Source organism: Buceros rhinoceros, unplaced genomic scaffold (assembly GCF_000710305.1).
Source record: "Buceros rhinoceros silvestris isolate BGI_N320 unplaced genomic scaffold, ASM71030v1 scaffold26736, whole genome shotgun sequence".
NCBI lineage: Eukaryota > Metazoa > Chordata > Aves > Bucerotiformes > Bucerotidae > Buceros > Buceros rhinoceros.
The window spans coordinates 2,821-21,311 of NW_010416198.1; the positions used below are offsets into that span (position 1 = coordinate 2,821).

General features: G+C 41.9%; 1 protein-coding gene across 1 annotated transcript in view; it reads right to left on the minus strand.

Moving 5' to 3' along the window:
• Positions 1–256: 256 nt before the first annotated feature.
• The window catches only part of IFT80 (intraflagellar transport 80), a 38,224-nt gene continuing 19,989 nt past the window's right edge, over positions 257–18,491 (minus strand). The window contains exons 8-19 of the mRNA XM_010137729.1: positions 15,221–15,400; positions 12,820–12,938; positions 12,041–12,115; positions 10,991–11,154; positions 7,835–7,899; positions 7,221–7,356; positions 6,391–6,538; positions 6,099–6,270; positions 4,422–4,511; positions 4,155–4,327; positions 2,854–2,977; positions 257–382 (exon numbers count right to left, since the gene is read on the minus strand). Coding sequence (XP_010136031.1) covers positions 269–382; positions 2,854–2,977; positions 4,155–4,327; positions 4,422–4,511; positions 6,099–6,270; positions 6,391–6,538; positions 7,221–7,356; positions 7,835–7,899; positions 10,991–11,154; positions 12,041–12,115; positions 12,820–12,938; positions 15,221–15,400 — 1,560 coding nt within the window. The 3' untranslated portion in view covers positions 257–268. The remainder of the gene's footprint in view (positions 383–2,853; positions 2,978–4,154; positions 4,328–4,421; positions 4,512–6,098; positions 6,271–6,390; positions 6,539–7,220; positions 7,357–7,834; positions 7,900–10,990; positions 11,155–12,040; positions 12,116–12,819; positions 12,939–15,220; positions 15,401–18,491) is intronic.

The following is an 18,491-nucleotide window of genomic DNA, read 5'->3' on the forward strand; positions in this document are numbered from 1 at the left end:
CTTAGTTTGCTACATTTGTTTTAGGGCAATTTAAACAAGCCTTTTCAGAGGTTCCCGAGGTTGCAGAAACAACCCGGCTATTTCCCTAGGTGCTCAGACAGGGAGATCGGTACTTGGGGGCAACTGAGGTTAAATAATTTTGATGGCAATGAAAATTTAAAAGCCACTAATGGAAAGACAGAGGTTAATTTCCCTTTTTTCTCGTACATGGACTGGAGTGTAGCTACTCCCTGGAGCTGGGTCATCAGAACATTGACCTGGCTCACCGTTACTGCTGCACCGTCACACTGGCTCTCATGGCGGGACCGCCGGCTGCTCGCTCTCGTTCTTTAGTGATTTCCATCTCTATTTTGGCTTTGATTTTATTCCAATCGACTTCCTGCTGTAAGAAGAGAAAAGCAAGTACCCAGAGGTCAATGAGCGTTAGGCAGAGGCCAAATGGATCACTACTCACTGACGGGACAGTCTGAAGCTACAATTACCAAGCGACCGCATCAATCACCGTGGAGTTCATGTCTAAGTGACAACCTGCACTCATGGGATGCACGAACAAATGGAGCTTTCCACCTTTCAAATAAACGAGCTGGATATATTTTAACGGATACTAACACACCTCCTTGTGTCTGGGAGAAGAAAGGTTAAAACACGGAAATAACTTGGATCAACTTGCAGCTGATCTATCTGCAATGCCGCCCGTGCCCCGTGCCTTAGCAAGCAGCCCTCCACCAGTAACACCCACAGTGATGGCTTCAGGCGGCACCAAAGTCCACCATGTAAAGCAACGGTGATCTGATAGAACAGAGATCACAGTTCTGCTTGAAATTTCCTTCTGCATCAAGAAATGTTTTCGTGTCACTGCAGCATGTCTCCAGCTGCGGAGAATTCTGGCTGTGTCCTGTTTCAGCGAACACCCTACAACAGCCATGGTACAGCAGGTACGACGGTTTTCCCTCTTGACAAGAAAGATTGGATCATGGAGCATTGGGTGGCTATAGAAACATGGCCACAACCTGGGCAAAAACGTGATTGTGCGGTTCAGTTTCATCGCTGGAGAATTAAGGCTGTCAAAGATGGGATGGAAAAACATCTCCAGGGCTGCAGAGGGTATTTTCAGAGTTCCTCTGCTAACTTAGCCGTGAAATGACAGGGAAGATGCTCCGCGAGGCAAGATGTAACCGCGATACCCCCATTCGCACGTGGAAAGGTTAATCCCGCACTTCAGGATGTTTTACTGGATCCAGGTGCTTTGGAGCTGCTGACTGAAATCTTTACGGAGCTCTAAGCACTACGTGTTTGCTTTAACAGATGTCACACAGATGCTCACCACACCACATAACGGGCTGCTTCTGCCAGCTAGCCCAAAAGGCTCCTTGCCAGCGAGGCCAACCTCCTCGCCAGTGACACCCAGTAACCGCCAAGAGAGGGATGCTCAGGAACCTCAGACAAGGTTCCTAACTCCTCTATACAGAGGCGAGACAGAAGAAGCTCAGCACTCTGTTTAGATCCCCTGTCTGACTGCAGGGCAGTGCTCTCGGCTGCAGACGAGAGGTACAAACGCCTGCCTTAAGCCTGAAGGAGGATTAAGTGACGAGAGGGAAACTGAGACCCCTTTTTTTCCCCCTGAGAAGGAACGGCAGCACAATTTCTTGCTTTTCTCCTCAAAGCCCTTAACATTTCCTTCAAACTTTGCTAGAGGAGTCTGACAGGCTGCATTAAGAATTTAATTACCACTGCAGCCAAGAGTGTAAAACCCACTTCTTGAAGCAGGTTCCTTCCTAGTTCCAGATGCCGCAGAGAAGACCTCCAGAACATGGATGAGGAAAAGGACTACTTCACTCCAGGAACCTTCTGCAGTCTGAGACCCAAGTTTCATGACTGAGTGTAGGGGGAAACAGGCTCCACTCGAGTCACTCTGCTCACGCCTTGTCACTGACAAGGTGTTATTGCTTAGGAACCCTCCCAGAAATTTGGTATGATTGAAAGACAAGAATTACCTAAAAAGCCTCTTTCAGAACCATCGGGGATTACCGTGCTTGAAGGGTGATGGGCACTGTCCAACTAAAGGAGCCGAGCTCACCGCTCAGATGTGCACCCTGATCCATCAGCTACGGTGGATGAAAGGGTCTCGCACAAGTCCACGTCTCTCTCCCAAGTTTCACCCCCTGAATGCTGAGGAATGGTGAGGGGAAGAGCAGGAGGGACCCAGGGCTGCTCAGTAACACCGCTGAGTGGACACGTGGGTGCCGCTTGTCGAGGAAACACGCAGCAGCACTCTGGAGGAATCTAAGGCACTTCCAGCTTGTGAACTGTGTGATCTGTCCTCAGTCTTCCAGGTCTGTGAACTGCCAACAAATGGAAATGACCTGCTGCTGACGGAGAGGGTTTCCGGAGGTTTGATGGCATTGGGTATCTAGCTATTTGTCAGATACTGCAGGACCGTTTGTAGTTCACTCTTAATATATATGTGGATCCTTTCAAAGTTTGTGATTGTTGCTCTCTGCAAAACGACGTTAAGATGTTGAAGACATTTCAGAGGTACAGGTTGGACCACACGAAGGTCTAGCTCCCTCTTTACAGAAAACAACTGTGCCTTCGCCTGTATAGTCATTGCCAGATATGAAATACATACATTCCGTATCTGTGCCTTCAGAGAAAACACACACACAACTATTACTAGCCTAGGAGCCACACAAGGAGCTACCGACTTGTACTTAGATTTAAAAGCTTAAGACTTGTGTCCACATTTGAACCAAGGGAGGAAAACGTAAGAGCAATTCCACTCCCCCCACTCCAAACTGGCTACAAAGAGTAGGCTGACCTAAAGCTGTTGGAATAATTCTGAGGAATACTTACACCTTCTGCACATTGCAGAAATTTTTTGTTTGTTTCTTTTTTACCAAAGTCTTCTAGGAACTTCTGTCGACAAGCCAGGACTGTGTCAATATGTGTCTTGTGCTTTACTGCTAGTTCCAGCGCCCTGGAACAAGACAGAAATGGGCTTGTCAGGCTATAGAAACGCTCTGGCACAGCTACAATCACCATGGTTTTGCACAACGATGCACTGAAAAGCATTTGGGCTGCAGGCAGAGATCCCTTATCGGTAGGGCCAAGAGGTTTGCCATCAGTATCGGTCACAGGGGGTTAAAAGCAGCCAGCAAAGGAGACTGTCTGCTTTATGATGCACGCTAGGAAAAACACCCAGCCATTATTCCTGTCGATAACCTCATCTCCTCCCTGGAGTCTGACAATAGGAGTCTTCATTTCAAGGACAGAAAATGAGATAATAGAATGATAAAATAAGAAAAATAAAATAAAATGAGAATGGTTAGAGTTTAGCTCTCTCAATATACAGAGGGAAATGCGGTATTTTTACTAACTGTACAGTTCCTGTTCTGGCAGGAACACTTCTGAATAGGGTCCTAACACACATCTCTGGCATACGCTGCACAGCGTTTACAGACGAGGTGGGCAAGATTCGTCACTGGGTTAATATGATGGCTCGAGTTCCCATTTGTTTTCTCCTCCACGGCACAAGGAATACTCGTGTTTGACAGGCACTGTGTTTAGATGATACATGTTAGGCAACACAATAAAACCCACAGATACGTGGGGGAAAAACAACTTTATGCCCACAGTGGTGAACAGCAGAGAAATTTGTAGTAAATAGCCTCAGAAGATTCTGTTAGAAAACGTGAGGTTTTGTTTAAAGGAGAAATTCCTACTTTGTTGTCTCAGGCCTAATTCATATTTCATCCACCTACACAGGGCTGGGAGCCTGAATAGCCACGTCTCTATTTTTAACAACAAGACATTTCAAAACAGCCTTAATTCTTTGAGGGTCACACAGAGTTTGAGGTATCACGGAGGACTTTTCTGGGTTAACAATAATGAAAAGGCAAAATGGTATTTAAAAACACTTCCGAGCATATTTTGGACTTTTATCACAGAATATTTGTATCTTCTAAATATGACAGAGAAAAAGTGACTCCTTGGGTTATTGTTGGGATATGGGTTAGTTCATCTTTTTACAGCTCTGGGCAATTATAGATAGGAAATTAGTCAGCTACGTATCTGCAATAAAACAACTGATCTAAATCTTCTAAGTTGTGGCAGTAAAACTGTTTAGAAACAGGGAGTGTCTGAAGAACTCCTACCTGTCCCACTTGTACAGGTCGATGTGGACTTGGATCGCTTGGTAAACGAGGCCTGCCTGAAGAAGCAGGGTTTCGGCTTCCTGCGTGTTCCCACTGAACAGCAGCATATGAGCCATCCTCGACTCTTTCGATGGGAGATCTTTGATGGAGTTGATATACTGCACTTTGTCAATCTGTGAACAAGACAGGCCATAGTTTAATAAGGGAAAATAATTCACAAAACCAGTCTCGCGACAATTGAACTAGGAGGTAACCAAGTTTTCTTACCTCGCCGATCGATGCGTAGGCGATTTCTGCCGTAGCCATGTCTTTGCTGGCCACCGCCATCGCAGCTAAACAGGCCCACAGTGTTTGATCCTGACATTAAATGAACAAGCAACTCCTAAAACTTCAGGTATTTATTATCATGCTAACATTGACGTCTTGAACTATGCAAATCCTGAAAATTATGTATATCAACACTGCATTTCTAAGTCTCTTATTAGAAATAGTCACTGCTTAATTATTTCTACCACATCTGAAAACAAGTTCAGACAGGAAAAACATAACCTTGAATGCACTTATTGGTCCACACGCACTCTAGGAATTAAGTGGGGTTTAATAATTTGTGAAATATGTTCAGTAACAGATTTGACCTTAACCCCTTTGTAAAGGGAAGAGGTTTTTAGGAGCAGCAGAGGATTGCTAGTGATTGAAATCGGAATGAACAGCTTCGCCGAGGGTGCTCTGCACGCAGTACCATGCCCTCTCTTACCACGGCTCTGGTATGAAACCAAATGGGAAGACCCTCTGAAACCAGTGAAACACAGTGGTTCAGCCGAAGGCTGTGGTTTCACTGTCGCCACCTCCACCCGCCCGCTCCTACTCTTAACCAGGATACAGGACAAGATGAACCTTCCTGCTGGTAGCTCATCATTTGGGAGAATTAAAACGGTTCAGAGAATCGAATGCTCATAAAACCTTTGCCATGTTCTTTTCCCACTTCTCTGTTATTTCGAAAATGAGGTGATAAAATGCTGAAAGCTCAGCCTGAAATCACACAAGAGACCAAGTTTCAAGGAGTTTTGCACCAACAGGTCTTGCTGTTCCCTCCTTCCTCAGGCAGACTTTCTTATTACTGACTGGAAGTACCTGGAACTGTCTACCTGGGTTCCATATTAATCCAAAAGGAGCAGTGTTATGAATATTACCACCCGATACAGATGTCTTATCTTTCAAGATGATGCATTTAGACTACTCAAAAAACTGAACAGAATACTGGATTGGGAGTCCCAGTTCCCACTGCCCTCCTGTTAAAGGGGTAACACTCCAAGTAAAAATCACTGTACACCCAAGTTATCTGGATGTGCAGTGATTTAATAATGCAAATACAAAAACATTTAAAATACACATTTAAAGTCACGATAATTCTACGAAAGTATTAAAACTTTTCTAGGAGTAAATGGGGGAGAGGAAGCAGGGGTGGGGGAGATTTTTGTTTGTTTTACAGGCTGCCAGACTCACCTCATCTGTTGCTCTTGCCTAAACACATACAAAAGAAAGCAAAGGAAACAAAAACAACAAACAAACCCAAGTGAAATAAACTATGAGGAAATACCAGGGAATTCTACGTGGAGAGGCAGATAACTTTTAACGGGTTATACTAAGGCCTAGTCCTAAAAAGTTAAGCTTATTACTGACTTCTGTGAGTACCTGTGTTCAATCCGTCTGGTCTTTGGTGTGAATATAGACAAGAAGTTTTATTATGCACAACGAAAATCATGAAATTATGTATAATATGTCATTATGAAGAAAAAGTCCAATTTTTCATGACCAGCATGAAAATAATGAGCAACAAAGCAGAAGAAAGGAAATAAGATGTAACATCTGATACGTAATTATCGTGATCAAAACATAAATTTTACAGTGAAATTCTATTGGAACATTAACAATAATTAGATTTACCTTGACAAAGCGACACAATCTGACGGCATCTTCCCATTTAGAGCTACTAACGTATTCATGAAGAATGGCAGGGTAGGGGGAAATACTAAGGTGAATAAGTGAACCATCTGCTCTTCTAATTGTTATCTGATTTCCTACAAAATGTGCAATCTGGGGATTTTTGCTAAATTCGCTGGGGAAAGAAAGAAGGGGAAGTTAATAGTCACGTCTTTCTCACTGAAAAGGACATTAGGAATTTAAAGAAATCTTGACTTTTATCTCAATACTTTTCATTTCCAAGAGATCCAGTTACCTTGCGTCTTTTTCATACAGGGTTTTGGGCAGGAGATCTTTATCCACATAGACTGTGTTGGGGTAGTACCAGACTGTAAAGCGGGTGTCCTGAACCCCACAAAGGATGTTGGACGTGTCATTCCAAGCCAGGGTTTGAACCATCGTCCCTTCATTTAAAGGTAACAGAATAAGAAACATTTCCACAGGAAACCTGGAAATAACTGTACGCTTCTCAAACTGCAGTAAGAGGGTACTGAGGAGTCAGCCCGAGCCCCGTTTGTGAGGACTGGTTTTAACCTCCTAGTCTGTCAGGTAACAAACTTCCAGACAACTTCAGTTCTCTCTTTCTGAACTAAATTCTTTCTAGAAGACTGTTTTTTGGACTTAGTTCTGATACTGGAGCTCAAAATTAACACAAAACACCTTCGGACTTACTGGGTCGAGCACCTGTTTACAGCATTAAAACTTACTGAAAACACTATGAACTTTGAGAGATTGCATTTGCAAGAAAAATGTCTGACAGGTTCTGTGTTGAATAAATCTGAAGAAGAAACAAATCTTTCTCCAACACCCTCTTAGCCGCTTGCTCCAGGATGCAGCAGCCAGTGCTTAAAGGTTAACAACTGCTTTACATGTAACCGACACAAAAATTACCAGAACCTGGATAAAAAGTACTAACATTCTTTATTCCACTATCATACGAAAGCCACAGGACTATTTCTAATGTGTTTTCTTTCCTTCAAGTCCAATTTCACTATTAATTAAAAAGCAAAACTTTGTCTCTTGTACTAGGTAACAGTCGACTTGCCTGCTCGCATGTAGTTAAACGATATTTTGAATTCTTCTTACCTATTTTGACAATCTTCTGCTCTTTTCCAAACCGTTTAACTGAAGTAATGTAAAGGTCTCTGTTCTTATCAATAAAAGCTATTTTTCTTTCACTTGTAAGTCCTTTCTGGTCCAAAGCAATCTCCACAATTTCTGTCTGAGACGGAAAAAGAAAAGCTCTGGTTTTTAGTTTGGAGAGTCCTATCAGAGAAAGCATGTGATCTTCAAACAAATGAATGCTTTACTAGAAACAGAGCACAAAACTCTGCAAACAGTGCATTGGGAAGACACTTTGTGAGTCTCCTGTTGGCTGAAGCATTATATAAACTGAATTTCACGCAGATTAAACCAAAACTGCAACAGAGAAGAGTTAGTGGTTTCAGAACTCACCACAGAACCACAGAAATACCAGTGGCAGTCCCAAACATGAGCACAACCTACGGTACAGCCTTTTTTACACCAACACTGCAGAAAGAACCTGATTCTGGTTATTTTAGAAGAGGCAGAGTTGTCAAGCTCCTCTCTACCAACACTAAACCTTTACCAGGTTATTAGAGCCACTACTGAGGAAACGCGTTGTTGATTCTTAATGTCCAAGTATAATAAAAAGAGAGACATTAAATCCTTCTCCTTACCTTATGGGTCAGAGGCTTTCCATCGCCCAGCAGCTTTCCAGATAAAGCTTCAAATATGTAGATAACTGAAGAAATAAAAATAGTAATAAAATGGCTTATTATTTAAAAGCAACAGCTCTTCATAGACTTTTCAAGCAGTTCCATTCCTTTGGAGGGGGTGATTTACTGCGAGTGGATACTGTGTGCTAGATGTACCCGTGACTTTCACACTCAACCTTGACCCACAGTGGTGATGACGATGGAAGTTTAGGAAGGGGTACCATGGACTGGTATATTTTCCTGAAGGAATTAGGATCAGGTGTAGAGAACGGCGTCCTTTGAACTGTTGGGTAAAACACTCTTCAGAAGCACTCTCTATTTTGTTCACAGTCTGCTCTGTTCTGAATTCTCGACACTGTGCTCCTTCGGCTTATCTTCCTCCAGGACAATTCAGGTTTCTGCTTGTCGAGATGATACAGTTAATGATGATACATTAATAACTGACTTCCTCAAAAAAGAAGTATATGCTTTACCCCATACACTTGCATTTTACATATAATTCTTGCAATGTTTACCAAAAGTCCAACTGTTCCACTCTCTCCCTGTCTCACCGTCAGTATTTCTGGGACATCCAGTGAAGCCTCAAATTGGCAACTTGCCTAAAAATCAAGTTCCTTTTTCTCTCCTTCTGTCTCTGTCTATATATACACGTGTGTGACGCACACACATCCACGTGTGTTCAAAAACTGTTGATTCCTCCTTTATATACAGTCTGAGAACACACAAACGACTCCAGACCAACATACCGGAGTGCTCAAACCTAGAGCAAACGGCAGCACGCAAAGGAACAGCCAGCTGTAATTTAAAGCACAGGATTCCAGATTAATTGCCGGAGAACACGGATGAGCCAGAAGCGTTCCCGCTGTTCGACACCATACAGGATGAACACACGTGTTGGTTCCAAAGGACGGCGACGTTAACATGCCAGTCCCGCCACGCGCTGCTCTCCCCAGGACACAGGATGTTGGTTTGAGGTCAATGGTTACCCAGGCAGAATGAAAACCCCAAACCTGCGAGAGCAGGTGTTCAGAAAGCACCGGCTGAGTTTGCAGAGCAGGAAAAGAAAGGGTTTGTGCAAGCGCTGCTCTCAGCAGCTGGCTAAACGTACAGAAGAAAAGCAGTTGCTCCTGCAAAGTGCTATTTTTCACACTTTTATGCACAAAATTCATTTTGATTGAGCTATATGAGCCAATTTTAGGGCCGCTACCCTAGCTAAAGGAAGTGAAATCGAGAGTGTTCCACAGCAAATGGCACCGAATGGACAAGTAAAAGCAGTTAACTTCTCACAGCTACAATGCTTATTTTAGAAAATAAGTTTGGGGTTGCCTTTTTTTTTCCTATCAGGAAAAACTCCGCATCACTCTACAATTATTTAGAACCTAAAATATATTTTTTCTATGTATAAATTAAAAATATAAACAAAGGACATTTTCTCGCTTTGAACATCAGAGGAAGAGGACGGCTATGGTCTGTCTTTTAACAGACATGTTCTACTATCTGGGAATTAGGGTCAGCAGTCCCCTCTCTTCCCTCTTCCAGCTTCTTCAGAGACAGAAGGAGGACTGTAAGCGCAGAGGTACCGCTCTTTTCCCTAGATCACCAAAAGAGGAAGAATATCCGAGTCACAGCACAGCACGCTGTGTCTCTCTCACAGTAAATCAGCTTGTAGAGAGCTCCATGCCTCGCCATGTGAACTGCTCCCTGTACCACACCGATCTGTCTCACATGTTGCTACAACGCCGTGCGCTATGTAAAACAGACCTGCCCTCCACACCGGGCAAAGCACAAACTGCTCTTGCTGGGCTGAGTCGAGAGGAAGGACCAGGCCTAGGTAAGCCACGTTCCCTGCGCCAAGAAGCTGTTTTCCCATCCGCTGGCATATCGTAAGGCTTTTTACTGCTGATAGTGGGGCTTGTATCTAAAAAAGGATAAAAACCCCAAACCCCATCCCTACTCTTTGCCCTATAACCTCAGTTTATTTAAAAAAAGTCTATTGTTTTTATTCTAACTGCATCAAGGTGTCAAATGGCAATAAAATAAAGTCTCTGTGTTATTAAGTAACATACAAACAAACATGCATACACATGTGTAATATAAATACACAGCCACACACCAAAGAGAAAAAATCAGGAACAAATTACAACTTCTTGCTTATCTTTTTGTATTTTTTTGCAAACTACTGCTTTCACCTGAATAATTTACACTGACATGCGGTTTTGCTGATTAAAATTAATTTTAATTACTACATGGCTGATTTGGGTATCTTTAACGGCTTGGTGCTTGAGGATGAGATTTTCTGAAGTAGTTTTCCTTAAAAATGAAACACATTACAGTTATATTTCTGCTCTTAAAAATAATTACTCAAAATGAAAGAATTTGTTCTCGCACAAAAGATAAGGACATAGAGAAAAAATACATATAAGCTGTATGGAGTAGCAGAAATGCTTTGTAACAAGGACGTGAGACAAACCTCACCTAACCTTTCTTGTGCTTGGGGAGGGATATTTTCAAGGGTCATTACAAACGTTTTCTTCATTCACCAAGGTACAGGTTATATGCTGAAAAAACGTGCGATCAGAACTAATGGGCTAACTCCCTGTCAGGAGCTTCTTTTCCCTCTCATACTGCACACTGAAAGGTTTTTTTGTATGGCAAAAAGAAGGTAAATAAAGTGGTTCTGTGCTGCTAGACCACTTGGTAACACAAACCTGAAGCTCGTTTGGCCACACTGTGGTTTAGATTGAGGGTGATTTCGATGCCAAAACATGAAATTAAAGTGCAAAAAATTCTTGAAGAACACAACCCTAAGACAGACCTCCGCAGCCTCATAAGTAGGGTCATATCGGCTGCATGTAAAACTTCTTATGTGCCATAAAAACACAAACCTCCAAAAACTAACAGAAGGAACACCCGAGAGCTACAATTCATCACAGCTAATGTAGTGGTAGCTGCTAACAGCAGCAGCAAGCAGAGAGAGTTGCTGAGGTACTTCTTTAAGAAAACCACATGACAGCGAGTGAAAACCTACTGTTAAGTGTTGGCTGCAAATATTCTTCAAATAGTTGTTAATATGACAAATTATTAGCAAACACAAAGCTACTGGAACGGAAAACTCACCCTTTTCATCAGCTTTGTCTCTTACTGCTAGAGTGTCGTTACTCAGAGATACTGTCTGGGCATTTAAAACGTCTGTTCTCATTCCTGGAAATTTGGGAGAGGAAATTAATCTTCCTTCATAGGAATATAAATAAAGTCCTCCACCATCCAGGAGAAGAAAATGCCTAAAGGGAAAAAAAAACCCAAAACCCACAAAAGAGAAGATCACTAAATAATACAGAAAAGCACGATGACAGTTTTGACAACGTGAAGGTAATTTTCTGATGTCCTGCAGAGCTTTGAGTTAACCTACATCATTTCTAAGCACTACATTTCAAAGCTGATATTTGTTCCTGAGATCACCTGCACTGCCAAACACACTGAGATCACACTGCTCTGCCACGTTTTCAAAATTTGCTTTTCATCAGCAGCATGAGACTTGAAATCTAGAAAGTGACCTTCAAAGCCCTGTCCGCTTGCTTACCCAGTCTCTGCTGCAGGATCTTTGCTGACGAGGATGTGAGTATTGAACCTGGGCACTCAGAAATGCAGTGGGCACTGTGCTGCACTGTGCTGAAAAAGCTTTCCCGCAAGATTTGTTCATGACAATTAAAACTAAAAAACTCAAAGATTTTTGACTTCTGCTTCTACTGCTGGTGCTTTGAAAGACTCTCTTTCTAAAAAAGCACACATAAAGGTGTCTTTCACAAATGATTTTCGGGAAATACAGATTAAAATTTTTGAAACTGAGGAAAAAATAGTTATTTCTTGCAAATATAAATACAAATACATTAGAAAAACCAAACTATTTCTTTTTATTTGTTTTAATAAAAACTGGAGACCAAAGATAATGGATAGAAAATACATTCCAGTTCCAAAGACCTAACGTATGAAAAGGTTCATTACCACTGCCATGGACCTCCGGCAAATACACCAGCTATGCTGTTATGTGCTGCTCTCCAGTACCAGCTCCGTATCTGTTTCTCCTATTTCAGTGCGTGTTTACATTACAGTACTCGGTTTTAGGAAATGCACGTTCACATTTAATGGCGAGCACAAGAGGTGAGCTACCTTTCCGCCTGTAGGATCAAACTAACCGCTCCCTCCTTCAGGTCAAAGATCAGTGGTGTGTTCCAGTTCTTCGTACTGAAAAGAAAGAAATTGTCATTCACCCAAAGCACAAATCACTGTTGGACTCACTGAGTAATGCGCACACATTTTAATCATCTGACATTCCTGAAAAGGGAGGTTTTCAAAGGCAAACAGCGGTTAGGAAGCCAAGTGACACCGATAACCACGCACTGTGATCCAGTAACTCTTCTGCCTTCCTTTCTGCACCCCTTCACACCAGCGGCAGCTGAGCTGAGAGGTTCAGTTAAAAGCAAAATTGCATTTATATGAAACAATGGGGTTTGGTTCACATTTATAGGAAACATGGGGTTGAGTGATGCGGAGGCAGGGCAGCGCCCCTCTCTGGAGTGCCCTGTACAGGCTGCGTTACTGCTCAGCATTAGTCATCTCGCTCAACAGGTAAGTGCCATTAGGAGTAAACTTGAAATTTCAGCATATGAAACAGAATATCATGTTCTTAAACCATGATGCAGGATTGAATCATTCCTGTTCTGTTCCAAAATAATGGCATGCCAGAAGCGGAATCCAAAAAAAGGAGTCCCTAGATGGAGGCACAAACACGCTTGCATCCAGCCACCACTCCAGCTGCCTCTAGGTGAAAAGAAAGGCTGCCAAATATTTAATTTCTTTAAAAAAAAAATTAACTAAATAAAGCTTCTGCTACTCTTTTGTAACTGGCAGATCAACTACAGAAAGCTTCATGACTTTGTTGTACTTACGAAAACACGTAACACTGAAGAGAAGTTGAAACAACCAAATGTCCGTAGTTCAAAGAGGCCTTAATGACCCTGTCGCGGAATTCCAGCAGATCCACCGCATCGTTCAGAACATTGTGCACCTAATCGAGAGGAAAATGTGGTTCAGTGAAACAACGAATACTGAAATGAAAACAAACTACTGAATTATCACATTCCTTCTTACTACAAGTCCGTGCCGATGCTACGAGGCCACTAGCAGAACAGTTCTGTGGGAACAGGTGCTTTCACAGCACTGGCGAAAACTTGAACACAAAAGTTCCACAAACTCTGAATAAACAATGAATAATTACAGAGGCTGGATGGTGTTCCTTAAAGAGAGGAGTAATTAAAGTGGCATACATTAATAAGTGCGGTATTATACATGAGGCTGAGAAACCACCCGAGATCAAGGATGTCTGAGAGTTCCCGTTCCAAGACTCGGGGTTCGGTTGCTGATTATTTAAACATTTGAAATAGAATACATCAGCGATCCCATCACGATCCCACCAGCCCAGTTTAGCAATATCCAGCACTGGGATGAGGACATGTTGTCTGGGTGTTGAATAGCTCTAGCATCTATTTTAACGCTACCACCCTCGGAAGTCAGGGAGATTTCGGAGATGGCCTCGCTGGTTCTCTGAAAATCAGTTCAAATGTCCATCTTTCAAGAAAATCACAGTCTGCCTGTACTCAGCACAGATTTTTGAGCTCAAAGATTTTAGGCAGCTAAATCTAAGGAGATATGACAGGGGTTTTTTGTTTGTTTGGTTGTTTTTTTTAAGATGTCACCATTCTGAGGGTGGGTAACGTCTTTTTAATTTTTTTCATTAGGCAACCAATTGCAAGACAAGGATGGAACTCAATTATTATGAGAGCCTAGAAGCCATTTCCAAAGACATGTTAATTGCTATGACCACCGCAGTGCTACGTCCATAATTAATTTAGCTATCATAGTACTCAGAAAAAAAAGAACTTTCTGATTTTTCCTACATAAATATATAGACCAAAATCAAATCACTAGAAAATAATAAAATAAACCATTAGTCCTGACTCAGGGTTAGCTATTCTTCCTCCGTTGTTTGCATATTCAAACGCCCTGGAGATTATTCATGGAGCCCATCTGCTACGAGTCGATGTCTGGGAATGAAAGTAGAAATATGAATTTCTACCTGCTAATTTGCCTTCTGTGTTCCCAGACACTGAGTCATGTTATCCCACCCACCGGACCAAACTGCAATACAGCACTTGGGTTGTTACAACTTTTCCCAATTACATATTCAACATGAAAAAGAATCAAGAACAAAAAAACATTTCAGGGCCTAATTAGGAATTCAAGAACTTGACTTCGATATTGAAAGTACTGGCCTGCTGTCCAATACCAAATGTGTAATTTGGAAAACTTGTAAGAATGGAAATCTTATATTATCCCAGTGTTCAGAGAGTGAATGTTGTGAGTCAGTGTCTGGGAACACAGAAGACAAATTAGAAGGTAAAAATTCATTTTTTTGTATTAATTCCCAGATATTTGGTAACCTAAATGTGGACCCAGGCCAAGATTTTTCAAAAGAAGGATCCTAAACGTAGGTTCCAGAAACCACACGCAGGGGCCTGTTTCATTTCCAGCAGTGCTGAGACTCGGCAGCGCTGAGACTCGGCAGCGCTGAGACTCGGCAGCTCCCACCAAGGGCAATGCTACGGCTCAGCACCCAGCTGGTGCCAGACAGGCACCTGATGGGCCTTATATGATACATGACAAAGTTCTGTAGCTTTGGAAGATCTGAATCCAGGCTCTAATACAATGTGGGATGGGGAAAAGCACGTTACGACTCCTTACAGTTATAATCAGCAACCAAATTCAACCGGAAATGCCCCAGGCAGCTACATTCATCATAACTTCGTTAACAACACTCATCATAGCGTCATTAACAAGAGGGACACAGCAAACTGGACTAAAGCACTCGCCATTACCAAGTGCACATGATTTAATGGGATGCTTTGGGTTTGGCCAATGGATTTGTATTGTTTTCTGCACAAACATTTTCATCACACTTGGAATTCTCTCTCTTGGAAGTGGCTCCTCACAGCTGATTTCACATGCTCTTCAAATGAGCTTTGCATTTTACTGGAGGATGAAGTACTTTTGCATTTTGTAATTCTGGTCCATCTGGTAGTACAGTTTGGTTTACACGGATCTGATCTTCTGTACAACTGATAATTACTCACACCATTTATTAACACCGACTGTTTTACGATCTTAAACGTTTCCCAGTCATATCCACACAGAAAAAAAAAGGATAATGTTTTGCCGAGGATTAAAAATTCCCATTTTGTATTAAAAAAACGCTGGTGGCCAGAAAGCAAAGCTCCAAATGGTGACCATTACCTCCATGGTTCTCCTCTTAACCAGCGTCACTTCAAAGTTCTTCCACTCCCAGCGCTGCTCCACGACGTGGGCAAAGATGACATGTCCGTTTCCACAGGTTCCGGCTAGTTGGGTGCCGTCAATAGACCACGCGATATTAAAGATGTTGCTGCTGTTTGGTTTCTCTAAAGCGTAGGACCACTTGCAGAAAAAGAGAAAAGAATTCTTAGGGGGGTTTTGGTACTTTTTGAAATGATTTCTTGTAATAAATAGGTCTGCAGGGTTTTATTTTTGTTAAGAGACATCAATGAACTAATTTTTTAATAGAGCTTGAAAAAGCAAACCAAAGAGATGTCTTAAGTCAGACTCTTGAAGAACACGGATGTAGTTACGAGAGCAGCTTACGTCTAGTCCTAAATAATTTTGTTCCTTTTCAATCTTGAAATTTCCTCCACTGAAGAGCTTTACCCTTAAATTCCCCCAGCGTTATGTACGTGGCATCTCTGAAGTTTAGCTGGATCCTTATTAACACCTAGAAGAATTTTCAGACCAAGACACTTGGTTCCTATTTCTTGCATCTCAGAAATACGGTTCATACAAATTACCCTGAATTTCCGAACAACTGTTCCCCTGAAAGTGGACGGTAAAAAAGGAAATAACCTTTTGATGGTTATAGATGGGTTATTTATAACCATAAATACACTTACAAATAACCTTTTTATGGACTTTTAGGAAGACACTAAACTTGGTTTTATATCAAGAAGCAAATCTCAACTGTTGCCTCTTCAGAAGTGTGTAATAGTGTATTTTTAAAAAAATTTAGCAATTGAAGAACTACCTGAATATTGAAACACATTTGAAATCTTACGGATCAAATCGGTGAGAAGAAACATGTGATTGAAGTTAAATGTAGACATGGGATTCTCATGACTTTTGGATACATGATACTATACCAGAGGGGAGAGCGCTGGAAGAAAATGCTCACCTAATGTTTCTAACACATTTTGTACTCTGATTTCTTTTGCAGTACACATAAAACCCAAGAAAGTCTTTATAAAACACACGAACTCTTCTTAGGATTTACATGAAATGAAATCACAAAAAATACAGTAAAATAAAGGTGTATTTGAAGACTAAAACGTTCAATAGCGAAGAGACACAATGGGATGAAATCCCACTGCCCCGTCATGCTGTTTGCAGAATATGATGTTGGACGAACCACCGAGTTCAGGTTCTTTCCCTGCCTACGCGCTGAAGGGTGAGCGAAAGACAGCGTTGGCACGGGCTGAATTTCCTATTTCGAGCTCTTGATTTTAGGGACTCAGCTTCTCTGCCTCTTGGCCGACAGACACAACATTCACCGCCTGGGTGATCTGCAGCTGGGGAAGGTAACTGTAGATTTTGGAGACAAGTCCAGACCCTACTCATCTGTGCCAGTGGGATGATTTCGGTATGAAACACTCTCTAGTGACTAAGAGCACAGTATTTAACCAGGTCTGAAAGCTCTGCGCAGCAGATGAGTGAGCTCTGGAGACTGTAGGACAAACGACTCTAACAAGTGTGCTCAGAGAATGCTCTAAGTGTCCTACATCATAGCTGGCCAGATGTGATCTATCTGAGATCAGTCTGAAGAGGAACTGTTTCAAAACTGAATACTGGGATCCTCCCAAGCAGTCAAGGCTGTTCCTAAGGTCATTTCCCTTAGATCAAGAATCTACCGATTGGTCAGAATGAATAATAAAGGGGCATCAAGCCACCAGCTAAGAACCAGTTTAAGGAGCTTGAAGAACATGGCTTTGGGGCTGCTTGTTTACACACAGCAGATACACTGCAGCTCTCAAGAGACTGCTCCAAAACTACTTTTTTGCTTCTAAACCGGAAGTCTTTTTTTTTCAGGTAGTCCAAAAACTCAGTAAAATATTTCCAGATCACAACCTAGATTTTTAAAAATAATATATGATGCAATGACAAAGTTTTATTTTCCAGTTATTTTTGAAAGCTCTCAGTATAATTCAGACCACTCCAACAATTCACAGACCCTGCAGGTGTCTGATACATACACAAGATGTTATAATAAAAATCCTTCGGTTCTCCATTTGCAAGATAGGAGCAACGTTAAAAACTGAAATAGCTGTTACCTATTTCCTAGATACATGGAGTTTAAATAGAAAGGGGTATCCATATGACTGTGTATGACTGCTGTTCTATACTCAGCTGCAATATTATACTGTGGTATTACCATCTGGCTTCTGCTTTTCCTATGCCACAATTAATTTTTCATTGAATTCAGCCAACTCTCTCAAGAACAGAACCAGGAGTTATAAAAGTTTCACTGTATTAAATAAATACATAAAAGCAATAACTTCCCTCTTCTGACTGCACAATGTAGTAAAAAAGATGAAGTGCTGTAGTCACCAAATACTCTGACTACCATAAAGGGAAGCCGAGTGGGCTCTTGAGACGTCAGTAAGATTATCTCAATGAGCAGATTCAGAGAATTCCATGTTCCAGGAGCAAGGACCATCTTTCACATGTACAATATTGACGCTCTGAGACTCAATATGAGCAATCTAGTTAGTTATTATTTCTGCAATCAATTAAGAACGGTTATCCATTTGGAAAAAACCCAGTGAAGAAGGAGTATTTCCTTATACTTTAAATGTTAAGAGTGATACTGATGTCAGTACAGAGGACACTTGGGTGTTCCTGGCTGCTCCTCTGAAGCTGAGGAGCTCTATTTAAATATTCTTATTGTTTCAGTGAAGGCTCCATCACCCTTGTGCCCCACAGGGCGTTTCATATGTGTGCAGAGGCAGCTGACATCGGAAAATAGGTTACAGTCTGAATGGCCACTGAAAGCTGCCATAGGCTCCCACTGCTTCTGAGCTATGAACTCACACTTCAGTGCAAACTGCCCAAGGCAAACTGGGCAAACTGGAAGGGAAATTAGGTCTTACAAGCCTGTATAAATCAATTATCCAAAGCAAACCCATACTTGGGCGCATTAGAGACACCTGAACACGCACGCACATTTGGAATTAACTCCTGGGAATACATGTCTACATACACATCCCCGTGATACTTCACTGACTATAAAATAAACTGATGTTTTACAGTATCAGACTTACCAGGCTTTCAATTTCTACCACACAGGAATCCTCAAAAGATCCTACAAACCAGAAACAAGATGCATAACTGGAGGAAGGAAATCCAGTGCTACACGTGAATTCCCCTGAAGAGGAGAAACTGTCCTAGGCACAGCTCCTGAAGTACAGAACCATGAAGGATTCCT